This window comes from Hyperoodon ampullatus, assembly GCF_949752795.1.
Source record: "Hyperoodon ampullatus genome assembly, chromosome: 18".
Classification (NCBI taxonomy): Eukaryota; Metazoa; Chordata; class Mammalia; order Artiodactyla; family Ziphiidae; genus Hyperoodon; species Hyperoodon ampullatus.
The window spans coordinates 28499711-28515664 of NC_136931.1; the positions used below are offsets into that span (position 1 = coordinate 28499711).

General features: G+C 45.0%; 1 protein-coding gene across 1 annotated transcript; it reads right to left on the reverse strand.

Moving 5' to 3' along the window:
* Positions 1–2933: 2933 nt before the first annotated feature.
* HERPUD1 (homocysteine inducible ER protein with ubiquitin like domain 1) lies at positions 2934–14630 on the reverse strand. Its single transcript, XM_079724301.1, has 8 exons — positions 14453–14630; positions 11393–11470; positions 11231–11305; positions 9756–9886; positions 7299–7421; positions 6402–6752; positions 4952–5057; positions 2934–3697 (listed from the first exon to the last, which is right to left on the reverse strand). Exons 1-8 carry the CDS (start codon positions 14585–14587, stop codon positions 3533–3535), a joined length of 1164 nt encoding a protein of 387 aa, XP_079580427.1. The 5' UTR covers positions 14588–14630; the 3' UTR covers positions 2934–3532.
* Between the last annotated feature and the right edge of the window lie 1324 nt (positions 14631–15954).

Sequence of the window (15954 nt, forward strand, 5' to 3'; positions counted from 1 at the left end):
TGCCCAATTCTTTCTTTCTTTCCAAGGGATACCATGATCAACTGGCCAATGCCCTACGTCTGTGCAAGTCGAACGATTCTATTTCTTTTTAGACTCCGCTGGTACCAAAATGGTATCCACAGCCACCTTATCTCTGGTGATTTAAGTTCTACCACTTGGCCCCTGCCACCCTGGAATCCGATTATCCCTATTGCGTTTAAGGATCCTAGTTCAGTAACTGTGGTTCCCGCTGTAATTTCTGACCTACAGAGAAGAATGACCACAGAGCTCTGCAATGACGCTGGGCTCCCCTCACAAATTTATTTCTCACAGTTGTGGTGAAAGTTGTGTCCTCTGGACCCTCGCAGGGTAGGTGAGCAGGTCTGACATGATAAATCCACTCCGATGGACTTCCCTGGTGGTCCAGTGGGTAAGATGCCACGCTACCAATGCAGGGGGCCCGGGTTTGATCCCTGGTGGGGGAACTAGATCCTGCGGCCATGCCACAAGTAAGAATCCTCATGCTGCAACTAAAAGATCGCGCGTGTTGCAATGAAGATCCCGCGTGCCGCAACTAAGAACTGGCGCAGCCGAAATAAATAAATAAATATTTTAAAAAAAAATCCACTCTAACATTCCAATCTTCCTAAGATTCAGAATACCTTCTGCTACAGTTCCCTAAAGCAATCCTGGCACTTCAACTTCATTGAGTGTAGGCCACCTGTTAGACTATATTTCAGCCAACTAAACTATTACTGTCCTTCCTCACTCTTCATGCTAGAACAGTAAACGCAGAATCTCTGCTTACTGCATCCATGTTAATAAATTCAGCCTGATCCAACTCAATGTTGCTTCCACCACTAACCTGCACCCATTAATATCCATTCCCACGCACCCCCCGAGATCTGTCTGTATAAATTCGAAAAATCATGCAGCTCTTTCAGTGTGTAGCAAAAAGCTGTTCACTCCTTGAAGCCTGCTGGGACTTGAGTCTGGTTATAGGTCTAGAAGCAGAGAGGTGGGGTGGGCATAGGTCCTGAGAAGAATCAGCAGCATCTCTCAAGGTAACTACCTCAGGGAGGCCACTACAGTTTCTTCTGACAAAGGGCTAACTACCTTAGAAATGGGTAAAAGAGCTACTTCTGACAAAGATGACCGGTTATCTCTCCCTCTCAGTCAGACTATAGATCCGCATGGCTTCTGATCCCCTCCCTGGCCATATAAAGAATATTTATCTCCATTGTTCATTATGGATGTATGCCATCACTTCTCACCATGCATCTGTTTGCTGCTTAGAATGCCAAACAAGGCGCTGATTAATAGTAACAACTGCATTTCCCCAACCGTGGCACTCCGTTCAGTCATGGGCAGGTTCACAGAACAGAGGGGCCGCAGACCACACACCCTCCTTCAAAAGTACATCAGCATATTAAAGGCCCCGGGAATCCTGCAGTGAAGAAACCCACCAACTGGAATCAACCTGGTTTCCAAATTTACTTGACCACGGGCTCATTTTCTGGAGTGTTTCTTCTACAGAACTAGGATTCAAGAAAACACACCTTGGAAAATGCAAACTTAAAAAGCTACTATGGCTTGAGCTAACATTTGGAAAAATTTTGGTTTGTGCTTTTAGCTTTTTAATTGCTACTTAACAACAGAGACCCAAACCAATAATTTCCTAAGTATTAACAGTGATATGTAGTACATCCTTATGCTATATTTAGTAACTGCTGTGGAAGCACTGTTATTTCTGCCATGTCGCCCACCCAACAGCGCTCTTAAGCCTTGGCTCTTGTCTGAAGGTTCTTCTCTTGTATTAGTGCGGTTTGGGACAATCTGAACCCTTGTCAGCTGTCCTCAGGAGCACCATCCTGGAACTATTTTGGGCTGGTGGAATCTGGAGTTTAATCGATGCAACCCGACACTACGGGGGGAGAGGCCCCACTCCTTCAGAAACAGGAGCTGGGCACCACCAGCTGCCTGGGGCTCCAGGCCCCTCTTCCAAACGATGATGCCCCTTGCTCTGCAAAACGATAGGATCTTTCACCCAACAGTTTCAAAAGGCCTTCGTACCAACTCTTAATGACCACTTTCATCAATCCAGCTTCATGGCAGGAGGGAAGTCTCATCTCTGCACTCTTGCTTCTGCTGTGACCCTTCTCTCCAGCTCCTCAGGCTTTTTCTGTCACCTACTTCCTCACTTGTAAAACTATAAAACCTCCAGTCTCAAGTCACTTCTTCCTTCAAGCAAACATTGCCTTCGTAACTCATCAATAATCACTACCTCCTGACTGACCATTCCTCTGTTCTGGAGGTGTTATCTGAAACTCTATGCCATTTCACTCCTTACTTATAATTATCTTAGTTGGCTTTTTAAAGCATGACCATACGTAAAACAGCTTTGCATCTACCCAGCATCTGGCTATGAATTGTTCAGTGAACGTTTATTTGATGTCAATGTGTCCAGTCACAATTCATTCAAATGATGATGACCATGACACAAGCTGATTATACTTTGCCCAAAACAACACTCCCAGGCCTTCAGCATTCTACTTACAGCATCACTCATGTTAAAAAGTACCCAACATTTTGCTTTTCAGATTAGTCTCAAAAATAATACTTAAAAGAAGGATTAAAGTCCAGAAGTAAGCTCAGCATGACATGTGAGCAGGTGAAAGGTACTTAATGCCATTAACTTTAAATCGTGGGAATTTAACTCTGATGGTTACAACATAAGCCAGTACTGTTTAAGTCAGGAAATGGGGGGCAAACACAAGCATAATCTTAGTAAATTAAAACTTTCGTGGCCTTACCTTATATTCTTCATCAGCACAAACAGTCCTTTAATAAAAAGAAGCACAATATTCAGGTTACTCAAAAATCAGCAACTCAGCTGTTGACCATCCAGAGGTGATGGACACGGAGTAAACTGGTAAGATGACAGGAGCCTCTGCCAGGGTCATTCATAGTAAAACTTTATTGAACAGAAAACCCAGCAAAGGTTTTCACCTCTGCAAAGCTCCTCTTGGTTTAAAGTAAAGCACGCATTTAAAAAAGCAATTATACATAAGTCTTTCCTAGAAAAGTCCTGCTAAAACATGTCTAGCAATTTCATTGATTATATAAAGTAGTACACTTAGTGTAATTTAAACATTCCAACAGGAATCAAATCGTACCAGCAGAACCATTTCTGCATCTATGACATCTATGTACAAATACACATGCAGACACACACATCTGGAAAAGTTCCTCAGGCATAAACATGCGACACTAATGCCTTCTACTTACAATGTCTATTAAACTACAACAATATATATTAAAGCTCTTCAGAATAAGGACATGAGAAGCCTTAGGCATTTTTTGTTCATCAATTTGTATCATGGCTTCACGTCTTACTTTCTGCTTTTGTAGAATCACAAAAGCATATCATCCTCTTTGTTGATTCTTTTACTAATTCTGTGCCATCGCCACATCCAGGTAAGGAAATCTAGCCTGAGCCAGATGATCCAGTCCACGCCTGCCAAAGCCTCTAGCAGCCAGAGAGCAAACACCATCAGTTTGCTATGGCTGGAGGACCTTCTGGAAGAAGGGAGGCAAAGAAAGTCTTGAAGACGAGCCAGGCTGTGCTCATAAACGAAGGGCTGGTCTGCTCATCATCCACTACGTCTCTATCTGGAGGGAGGCGGTTGGGGTCTGCAATTTCAGGATCAGGGTCTTCCTACAGGTAATAAAACACAAGGAGAAAAGAGGACCGTGACAAGCACCCAGTAATGTCAGGAAAGGGCAGAGTAGCTCCCTGGCACCTTGCCCCATAAGCCAAGCCAGGTAGGCAGGACCCCGGGGACGACATCCCCGGCTGGACAGAGCTCCTTCTCCAGGCTCCGTAGCACAACTGTGCTGGAACATTCTCATAGTTTTCAATATTCCTGGCAGCAAGTATCAGATCAAATGAAGTACTGTAACTAGATCTTCAACTATTATTAAACTAGTAATTAAGTTAGCCACTTCATTAAATGTGGATATTTTTCTAATTTTGGCAGTGTCCTGAGTTAAAAAAAACTAAAACTGGAAACACAGGATTCTAAAAACAGATTCAAGGGTGACACTTTATATTAAAAAGAATATCCTTGGGCTTCCCTGGTGGCGCAGTGGTTGAGAGTCCGCCTGCCGATGCAGGGGACACGGGTTCGTGCTCCGGTCTGGGAAGATCCCACATGCCGCGGAGCGGCTGGGCCCGTGAGCCATGGCCGTTGAGCCTGCGCGTCCGGAGCCTGTGCTCCGCAATGGCAGAGGCCACAATAGTGAGAGGCCCGCGTACCGCAAAAAAAAAAAAAAAAAAAAAAAAAAGAATATCCTTTAGGATTATGCATTAAACTGCCTTATAAAAATTCTATTTCTTTTTTAAAATATTTATTTATTCGGCAGTGATGGGTGTTAGTTGCAGCACGCAGGCTCTTCGATCTTCGTTGCCGCGTGCGGGATATTTTAGTTGCGGCATGTGGGATCTAGTTCCCTGACCAGGGATCGAACCCAGGCCCCCTGTACTGGGAGCACAGAGTCTTAGCCACTGGACCACCAGGGAAGTCCCTAAAAATTCTATTTCTGTATGTTATTTTCCAGGAAACCTATTCTGTGAGACAGGCTTATGTTCCTAATCCTTAATTAGAATAACTCTCCATTAGCAGTTTCCATGGTATAACATATCATTACTGAGAATGAACACTAAAAATAGTGAGTTTAAAAAAAACATTACTTATATATGCCAAAATGCAAATTGCCACATGACAAAAATACCTGATGGATTTTATCACACAATGTTTTAAAAATAGCTAATGCTATAAGAATAAATTTGAAAAAAATCTTGAAATATTGAGCCTAATAAAATGGTACACCACAAGGTATCTAAAGATTAAGGACTCGAGAGCCCGGTGTTTCACACCAAGATCGCCGGGCTCCAGCGGAAGCTCCATACCTGGAAGTTATTGTTGGGGTCCTGATTTGCAGCTTCCTGAGGAGGACCATCATTCGGGAAGTTCTGAACTGGCCTCTGTCGAAACGGAAACCACCCGACATGATGCCTTCAAAGGAAGCATATAAAGTCCATCTTAGTGAACATCAGAGTGACATGTACTCAAGAATTTTAGGGTCCTCTCAATGAGATGAGGTCCCCCTTGCTCCCCTCCTCTCATCAGAGCAGAACCTGATTAGAAGCTCGCAGCCAGGCCCATCTGCAGAGACATTCCACCACACCGGCTCATAGACCTTCTCACTGACCTGTCAGGTTCTTGACAGGCACTATGGAAACTAGGCTTTATTCATTATCATGTGTCCAGCAACATAAACAGCATCTGACACATAGTATGTGCTCAATAAATACTTCTTCATCTGACCTAAGCCTTACACATGAAAACCTGAACAGAGGGGGAAGGGGAAATACATACACAGCTATGACTATAATATATGTAATAACATACTAATAAGACCTAGATTCAGTCACCTACATATATGATTCTAGAGACTATAGAATTTAAAGAATTAACTAAAAGTTGCATCTGAAAAATCCAATTAAACCCAAGTCTTGAAGCAAATATGACAAAATGTAACAATGATTAATACTGGATATGAGTACTTAATGCATTATTCTAAATATTTCTTTTTTAAGATTTTTTAAAACTAAAATAAAAATCCATTTTTCCTATAGAGGAAAAATTTCTTCTGTCAGTTTTCACCACATACAAGGACATGTAACTCTAGGCCAGGGTTTCTGAACTGTGGTACTGCTGACATACCGGGCTGGATATTTACTTGTGGGGCTGTCCTGGGCACCAGAGGATGTTTAACAGCTACCAACCAGATGTCAGCAGGACCACCCCCCTCGCTGTGACAGTCAAAAACGTCTCCAAACACCACCAAACGTCTTGGGGGGTGGGGGTAGAGGCAGATGCAAAACTACCCTGGTTGAGAACCACTGCTCTAAGCCATGGATAAAGCCAAATGCCAGGTCTGTGATGGCTCTCTGGCCCTTCAGGACTATGCCACAGCCACTGCCTGACCTTTATCCTAGAAGGCAGCTATAGCTTGACAAAAGATAAATATGTTCTTATTCAACACAAATACAATTTTCCTTTCCATGCCTCAGTATGGCTGTTTTATTGTGGTCATGAGCCTGGCAGGTAACTTAACTAGAGGAAAAGAAGAAAATGTTGTTCCTGTATTAACATAGAATTGTGTTTTTGGCAATGCGCAACCAAGCTATCAATTCTTTGCATCGAAAATCCTAGAATGACGTACTATTTAAATACACCTCCTTAAATATTGACTGAGACTGCTCAAAAAAGAGGAAAATCTGCACTTGGTTTGAGTCACCACATAGTGTAATCTGTAGTAAAGGGAAAAAAGGGAAAGTGAAATCATCTGCTTACAGGTACATAACTACGGTGGCCCCCATGACCATGAGGAATCTGCTCAGGGAAGAGTAGAAGTAGAGGATACTAAGAAAAACGGAAAACGTAGCTGCTGAATAGGTCCAATCCAACCAATCTCGATTTATCTCATCATCTTCTTCCACAATAGGGCCACCCTGTGCATTCATCCGCAAATTCTGGTTGGCCCCAGGATTAACCACCACTTGATGAGCAGCGTTCTGATTGGCGGGCTGGTTTTCAGCTGGAAACTGGTTGTGGATAGGGGCTGGAGCAGGCGCAGAGACCACAGGTATCTCTTGTGCACTTGGCGAGGGGACGAAAGCCCCTGACGCAGCAGTGGCTGCTAAGCTAAAATAAAAATGACAGAGGCAAATACTGTTGAGAGCAAGGCACCATGAAGACTTGTTCTCATAAGCTCATTTACGCAGGGATCTTTTACTATTAAGTAGGCATATACAAACTTGATTTTTCTTTAACTTAGTGAAGAACTTCTTTACTAACAGTCATATCTATAAATGCCTTTTCTACTCCTAAGAGAAGGTGCTTGGTAAATTTCATCTGGAATTAAACACCAAGGCCACCATGAAAATATGGTGCAGTAGCAAATTAAGATTTTCATAAAATGTTAAAGATATCACAAATTGAAAAGAAAAAAAGAGAAGATAACATATTCTAAATAAAGTCATCAAACTATGGATCAGTCAGCAAACTATGCATCAATACACAAATCAGTAGTTATCATTTATACTCTATTCCACCCACAGAAAGGCCTCTGCAGATAAGTGATGAAAATACACTCATCCCGCCCTTCCTAACTTTATGGGTAACATGGATGGGAGTTCCCTCAATTTCTGGGAGCCCTGGCCACACCCAGCATCGTGAGGAAAGACTCACTACTGCATGTAGTACTGCCGTGCGTATATCTGCTGGAACCAGGAGAGCTGCAGCCACCCATAGGTTGTGTAGCCTGAGAAACCAGGCCCCAGGCCTTGGAACGCAGGCTGAGCAGCTTCAGGCCTATGAAAGATTTCAAAAAATGCTCTTTTTGAGTTGGTTTAGTATGAATAAATGAAAATTAAGTTTAAATTACAATCAGGAATTCAAAACAAAGAGACAGAAGATTGAGTTTTATGATAGTTACATGCAGATTTCCAGGTGATGCACCTGTGTAATACAATCACAGAAAGCACTGACAAAGCCCCCCTCCCATGGTCTGGATCCCATGGGAAAACAAGAGCCCTCTGCCCAGCACTGGGGTCTCATGATGTCATCACCATGATGTACAAACAAGCTGGACCTTTTCAGTCTAAGTGGATCCCCACCCTTATTTTAGACTTGCTGAGTCTCACTGAAGGTCTAAACCCCACTATTCATTCTTTAGGGAGCAGCTCTAAAAAGTCACACCTCTCCCAAAGTCTTTTCTGCAGGAAATACTCCTTTCCTCCAAATACCCATTTCTCCCTCACCCCTAGATCCGAACTATACGGGGAGCAGAGTTATGCGTGGCACCACCCATGCACGCTTACTGACCACTTGTGCCTTGTAAGGCCGCTGGGCTGTTATCTCACGGGATCCCCCACAACCTTGTGAGGGGGGAGCTCTCCACCCCGCCGTTTACAGAGGGGAGCCCGAGTGCAACTCAGGGAAGACAAAGGATCTGCACGAGGTCACCGAATCGGTAAGCAGTAGGGCTGTATTTGAGACCTGTTTGACACCAAACTCATGCTTCTATCATCCAGCGCAGCCTGGGGCAAGGTGTGTGTGGGAGTCATCTCTGGTTTTGTGAGCCCTACACAGTGAACTCCTTTGGCATCACTTCACAAAATTCAAACTAACAGAACTGCAGAAAGATCAGGAGTTGTTATGTGGTCATCTCTGCTGGTCAACTCCTATCCTTAAACAAACTTATATGCACCGGCTGTCCAATAAATATTTGTTGGATGAAATCAAGTTTTATTATGGTAAAATTCATAGTCAGATATGATCCTCAATTCTCAAATCATATAGCCAGAAAAAGGGAAGCAGTTTTAAGTGTTTCTATCCAATAATGAATTCAATTATCTACTTTATATGCTAGGTATGGAACTTAACCAAATTCCATACCCAGAATATTTCTAAAATTGTATTCTAATACAAATAGGTCTTGGTACGATACTGTTTTTGATCATTTAAAAATGATACAGTACATGGAAATGAGAAAATAACAAAGTGCTTTTGTTAGCTCTGATGATGATGACACTGCAGATACGCAAAATAACTAAAAGGTTTTTAGAGTTATATCCTGAAGTATGTAGAAGTGAACTGGCATAATGTCTGGGAATTACTTTTAAATACTTCAGGAAAAAATGGAAAGCAGGAATAGATAAAGCAAGTATGGCAAAACTTTGATCATTATATGGAGATTCATTATACAGTTCCCTCTACTTTCGTGTATACTTGAAAACCTCCATTAAGAAAAAAAACAACTCTTCATTCCTCAAACACCTGACTTTATCAACAATCAGATATTAAAACCTACTAGGAAACGGTGGGCAGGGGACTCGGGGAGTAACAGAGTTTCAACTTGTAGTTAATAAACTGTTTTTTCCCATAGGATCTTTCATAGTAAGGTGTTCCAAGAGCTGTGAAATCCGAACATCACAGCATTTAGTCGCTTCTGGCTTTTGCGCTAAAGAAAAGCTCTAATTGCTCCTTTTCTCCTAGCACCACCGGCACGGTACTTGGCAGAGCATTTCTCAAACAATCCCTTCACCTTTTGTCACCCACTGTTACGACAGACAAAGCACAAAGCCACTCGGCAAAGCAGCTGCACAGTGCTTACAACAGCTGCTTTTCTGCACCAGCACTAATTCCCTACCATGAGGCCAGCGCAATGTGAAGCACACCCACGTAGGAGGAGAAATGCCCAGATTTTCAGGACATGCGTCTCCACCTTTTAGATGTTCCTAAAAGGCTATGTATTAAGAAAAATTGAATACAGAAGAGATCTTTAAAGTGAAGCCCTTATAAAGCAAAATTTTGTCCATTTAAAAATTCTATGACTATATAGTATAAACACAGCTTATTCTTTTTTTTTTTTTTTTTTTGCGGTACGCGGGCCTCTCACTGTTGTGGCCTCTCCCGTTGCGGAGCACAGGCTCCGGATGCGCAGGCTCAGCGGCCATGGCTCACGGGCCCAGCTGCTCCGCGGCATATGGGATCCTCCCAGACCGGGGCACGAACCCGTATCCCCTGCATCGGCAGGCGGACTCTCAACCACTGCGCCACCAGGGAGGCCCCAGCTTATTCTTAAGTTGATGCAAATAATGCACATTCATGTTGTACAACCTGCTTCTTTATTACAACACTCACCTCGAGATATTCTCCCATCCAGAGGGAGAAGGGTTCCGAACAACCTCCCTTTGCCTTAAACCGTCACTTGAGGAATCCCCAGGAGACTGTCCCTGATTGAGACCTGCGGGCTGCTCTATGGATTCAGCAACCTAGATAAGTGTAACATGAACATGAGAACAAAAGGCCTGATGCAACTGTGTGAAATCAAGCTTCAAGGATTCTTTCTCTGTGAATGGCTTATGTCCCCAACCCTGACCTCTGAACTTGACAAAATCAAACAGATACAATGTTACATGAATATTCTAAAATTTGTTCAACCCAGTATCAATACAGATACTAAGAAAAAATCCATATTTTTTCCTAGAGTAGCTATGCTGCAGTTTCACTAAAATCTCCCAATGAAGTTATCATTGGTGAGAAAGCTTCCTGTTAATGCTCTATACATCTGTTTTTTTCTGTACATCTTATGGTGTTAAATTTACTAAGAAATTAAATTTGACCAGTAAGATTTATAAACACAACCCAGCCAGCAACCTAAAGAATTTCTTACACTATATTCAGATGTTTCAGGATGTACAGTTGTAATGCAAATTTAGAGTGTATCACCACATTAGAATATTAATACTGTATATATATATTTAAAATAAATTTATTTATTTTTATGTTTGGCTGCATTGGGTCTTTGTTGCTGCGCACGGGCTTTCTCTAGCTGAGGAAAGCAGGGGCTACTCTTCGTTGCAGTGTGCGGGCTTTTCATTGTTGTGGCTACTCTTGTTGCAGAGCTCAGGCTCTAGATGGGAGGGCTTCAGTAGTTGTGGCACATGGGCTCAGTAGCTGTGGCTCTCGGGTTCTAGAGGGCAGGCTCAGTAGTTGTGGCGTGGGGGCTTAGTTGCTCCGTGGCATGTGGGATCTTCCGGACCAGGGATTGAACCCGTGTCCCCTGCATTGGCAGGTGGATTCTTAACCACTGTGCCACCAGGGAAGTCCCTTAATACCGTATATTTGAACTAACACTGTGAAATGAAAAATGAGGGATTTTGACCATCTAACATAAGCAAGTCTTAAGAGATCACTTGATAAAGACTGTGGCCTTTTCCTATCCAAACAAATAATCACAATGAAAATTTCCAAAGGAAATATAGTCATTTTTTACCCTTTATAAAAATCAATGGTTCCTTAGAAGAAATTTATTATGTGCTAAATTCATGCCTGCCTTGCTAGTTCGGTGATCTGGATACACAGCCACTACAGATCAAATCAAATCCCAAAAAAGAGTGTCCTGCAGAGCTCCACTTCTCCACTACAACACTAATGGAATAGTCTACTACTACTATAGTGAACTCTCACTTGTGTTTCTTATTCCTGATTCTCACTGGGGAAGAGACAGAATATTATATGATAAAAAGACTTAAGAGTTTTATCCAACTTCCTTTATTTTGACCTTGAGAGTCTGAATGACACGAACTGCTATCATCATGAAAAAGCAGACATACCTTTGCGCTGGCTTCTGGCATTTTGGAAGGACTCTTCACACTGCACACCAGATGCAAAACATGCCGGTTTTCCTGCTGAAAGAAATAAGGAGGTACTTTAGGACCTGAATTCAACCTTGTTAGTGCTCAAAAACATTCAAAAGTTAATATATTTAGTGATACCTTTGGAAGCAAGTCCCTGAGACACTGGTGATCCAACAACAGCTTCCCAGAATAAATTAACCTCTGGTCCTCTGGATGCTTATGGAAAGAAAGAGCAGCACAGATCAGCATTTAGCCCCCTCAAGTTCCCAACATTGAAGAAGCTGTTTTATACAAATAATTTAAACGTGTGTGTTTTTCCCAGCATCATAGGAAAACATTTTTCCAAAGGCCCCATATACAAAACTTTTACTTAGGAAGTACTTAACTTTAAACTGATCTCTAACATGCAAACAAATTTAGGATGGCAAACTACCTCCAGTCCACAAAACCTATGGCAAGCTACCTGACTTCTTAACTCCCAGGGAAATTGCTTTCTGCCACAAAAAGCACAAATCTGGGGCTCCTACAGCAACGAACTTCAAAACTCAAAGTTTGGTCTCAGAGAAAACTGAAAGTCAGCCTTCCCTAAAACCACCTAGCATTGTCCCAAGATAACATGAAGCAATTCTAAACTTAAGCCCTCAAAGAGACTTTTCCCAACATACAAATGCAGGTAAAGCGGAGACGGTGTGTGGTAACATTCCACACCACAACCCTATATTTAGCATGCTTATTTTAAGGGGGAAAGTCTAAAATTCACTTGTCCAAGGTCTCCTGCTGCTAAAGAGTCAAGATTCCGAACCCTCTACTCCATTCCAGTGATTTTAAAACCACAGTCGTGCCACACACTTTTATACAAATCTCACTTTTAAAATCCATTTTTAATTCCCTTAAAAACTGGACTTAAGGGACTTCCCTGGTGGCACAATGGTTCAGATTCCGCCTGCCAATGCAGGGGACACAGGTTCAAGCCCTGGTCCGGGAAGATCCCACAAGCCGCGGAGCAACTAAGCCCGTGCACCACAACTACTGAGCCTGTGCTCTAGAGCCCGTGCTAGGCAACAAGAGAAGCCACCGCAATGAGAAGCCCACGCACCGCAATGAAGGGGAGCCCCCGCTCGCCGCAACTAGAGAAAGCCTGCGCACAGCAACAAAGACCCAACGCAGCCAAACATAAATAAATAAAATTTAAAACTGGACTTAAATAATGGCTTCAAGTGATATATACCAAAGTCAGTACACCGGAGCTCACCAGCAACTTCTCAATCTACTCTTGCCAAAATAACCAATTATGCAAAATTTGGAATAAAGCTGCTCCTGCCAAGTAGCCCAAGATTATAAAGCAAGCTGTTTAAAACAAACAAAAAAATAACCGTACCTATTTATCTGCATAAATCAGGATTTTTTTTTTTTTTGGACACTGGGCAACTATAACAAACTGCAGAAATATATTGGATGCTGTGTTCATCATTGTTCTCACTGACTCAACTTCATATGTAAATGCTCTAAACCTGGACTTGTAAATGTTATTGTATAGGTGGGGTCCTGCATTATATTAAAGAGTTTCACACTAGAAAAGGTTTGAAAACCACGGGTGCCCGTGATTTGAGGCCTGTTAAAGGCCTGAACCGACACTCTGCGTCTTTATCCAGAAGGCTGATTTTAAAATATATATATTAAGCAAACAACTATTATAAAGTAAGGCTTCTCACATTAGAAAGCAAATGACGAATGTGCTCCAGCCAAAATTTTAAACACAAATATACAGACCTGAGAGACCTTTTATTTACAACTTTGGATCCTCGGACTTAATAGGAGTGATGTTCCTCGCCGAAGGAAGCCCTATAGGAAAGCCCTCCTCCAAAACACCGCCTTTTACCAAATGACGCAACTAGAGGCTACACCTGCTTCGCCAATTTGTGTACCTAATAGCCATTCTTGCAGCAGCACTGCCACCTGTTTCTTGGGAGCAGCTATGGTGAAATTGCAAATAGTGCGAAGGCGAATGCTAGAGGAATGGGAGCTTATTAAATAAATAAGCACATTTCAAAAGAACGACTCAGAAGGGAAACTCACTTCCACGTTCTTGACAATATGGAACAAAACCAACCTGACCCATAAGCTACAACCTGACACGCTGCAACACTTCAGATAAGAAAGAACAATTTCACAATCTTGTCCTGCCCTGGTGCCCTCTCCTGTTTGATGGAGAATTACAGTTGTGGGCAGTACACTGTTGACACTTACATAATATTAGAGTAGAAAGTAAATATAGGAAGGTCCAGCTCATAGCCTCCATCACGTGGTGGGGAGGGAGGGCGGCCCTAAGGGTGATGTTGACAGATATGACAACCAAAACAAAGCGAGGAAGTCTCTGCAATTGAGGGACCAGAGTCTTAAAACCCAGACTCCAGGAGATTCCTTCCACCTATTTTCCTTCTAAATCACTTTTTACCGGAAAGTGCCCCGGGCTCCTCCCTGGGACTAAGCAAAGGCTGTGGAGTCCAGCTCACAGGGAGGGGAAGCGCCACATCCTGTTCCTGGGTGTGGAGCCTTAAGTACACGCTGCCTGGGCGCTCACCATGTTTCTCTAGCCACTGGCCGGGCCTTGGCCCCTGCTCTCACCTCTCTGCAATGAGAGGCTACATTCAGAAAACTCATTTCGCAGCACTTATGCTTCCTCATTCCTACCCATCGGATGCCATCCTAACGAGGAACACCCAGTCACTCCGACGTTTTGGGGAAATTGAGCCTTGGAGAGTGAAATGACTCACTCAAGGTCAAACTGCTGTTTCAGCGGGTTGGCTAAGGCTGGAAGCCAGATCTAGGGGACTGGGAAGGGGTCTGAAGAGGTATGGCGGGAGTGTGACAGCCGTTAGAGTTTGGGGACCTAGGACGCGAGGTGACAGGGGAAGGTGGCCCGTCAGAAAGGCGGGACGATGGCGGCCTAGAACGAGGAAGTGACAGCCTCTGGGCCACGTCAGAGGGCGCCTACGGCGGCAGGGCAGAAGGGGGAGACCACAGGCCTGGGAGAGGGGACCTGGGGAGCACCAGCCGTCAGTGGAAGGCCGGCGAAGCGAGAAGTTACAGGGAAAGGGGAGAAGGACGTGGCCTCCCAAGGGGGACGCGAGGAGTGCTGCGAGGATGACAGCCGGAGTTAGGGGAGTGCTGGCAGCTGGAGCCGGGGGCTCCTCTCACCGGGCGCTCGGGGTAGACGCGGCTCAGATGGGCCTTGAGGCGGCTCACGCTCCAGCTGCGGTCGCCGCTCAGCTCCAAGTCGCGGTGGCGCTGGTTGGGGCTCTTCACCAGGAGCGTGACGGGCTCGGGCTCCATGTCGACGGTGCTGTGGGCTTGGCGGCGCTCCCAGATGCCAGGAACTGCCACTGCCGCCACAACCTCCACAAAAACGGTTCGCGTCTGTGGAGCGCGCGCGCCCGTCTCGAGGACCTTTTATAGGCACCCCGCGCCCGGACTCTGCGGACGGAACCCTCTGTGGCTGCCACCCATTGGCTGGGGCGGAGAGCACTGCCCCAACGTGGCCCAATCGGCGCCCGGCTCCGTGGGCGGAAGGGCGGGCGGAGCACGTGGGCGCAGGCTGATGCAACCCGCCGCCGTGGCGTCACCCACGGTCGCGGCCGCGGCCCGAGAGACTGGGTTCGGCGGCTGTGCTGGGGTGCGCGCGGCACACGCAGGGCCCCCTCGGCACTGAGACACTGGCTTCCTCCCCGGCTCGGGTTGCTCACGGCACTTTAGGGAGGGCCGACCCTGCCGACTCTCCGGTTTGGCAGCCTCTGCAAATTGTTTCCTCACAAAGAAGCAGCTCCGCCCTTTTGACACCAGCCCCGTTTCCCCTTTCCCTTCCTTCCCCGGGTGGCCCGGGACGTCAGGCCCCCCAGGGGAGGCCGCCCCGCCCCCACCCCGGCCTCAGCTCAAAGAACTGCTGGGGAAAGTCCCCGTTTGCGAGCCCACATGGAAGGGCGCCCCCGACGCGCCTTAGAAGGGCCAGGAAGAAGGGAGATTCTTCCTGGGGTTCAGGATGCAGGAATCCGAGTCAATGTTGCCCCTTCATCTGTGACCTCAGACTTGAACGTTGAACCCCTAACTGTGGGACGTCATCCTAATGAATAGCAAGCAGGCCACAGTCCAGCTTAGGCTGGGACACGCTCGAAAAAGGCCTCACTTTATAGGATACTAACACGTAACTTCCTTGAAATTGGGGCTGAGTCACGGAAGGCAGGTTTCTCAGTTTTCCTAAAAATGTGACCACAGAGGCCTGGCTGATGTAGACACTCCCTCCCTCTGTAGGAAAAAAGGTCTTGAAAAACAAAACTGACACTGTGCTGGCCCGTCCTTGTTCTAATCCTGTTGGGACATCTGTTTTGCCAGGTGTGTCAGGACCTTGGCAGTTGTACATACAATGTAAACACTATGTAAATAGTTTCCAGAGTGGGGCAAAGTTAAGGAGGGTAACAGGAGGAACCTGGTGTGGTTAGTGGGTGTAGTACCACAGACTGGGTGGCTTAAAGGACAGAAGTGTATTGTCTCACAGCTCTAGAGGCTGGAAGTCTGAGACTGATGCCAAAATATTGGCTCCCTGTACACCGATGCCAAAATGAGATACAGAGACAGAGTCTTGGAGGAGAAAGAAAGGGTGGCTTTATTCTTTGTCAGGCAAAGAGGGAACACAGCAGGCCAGCACC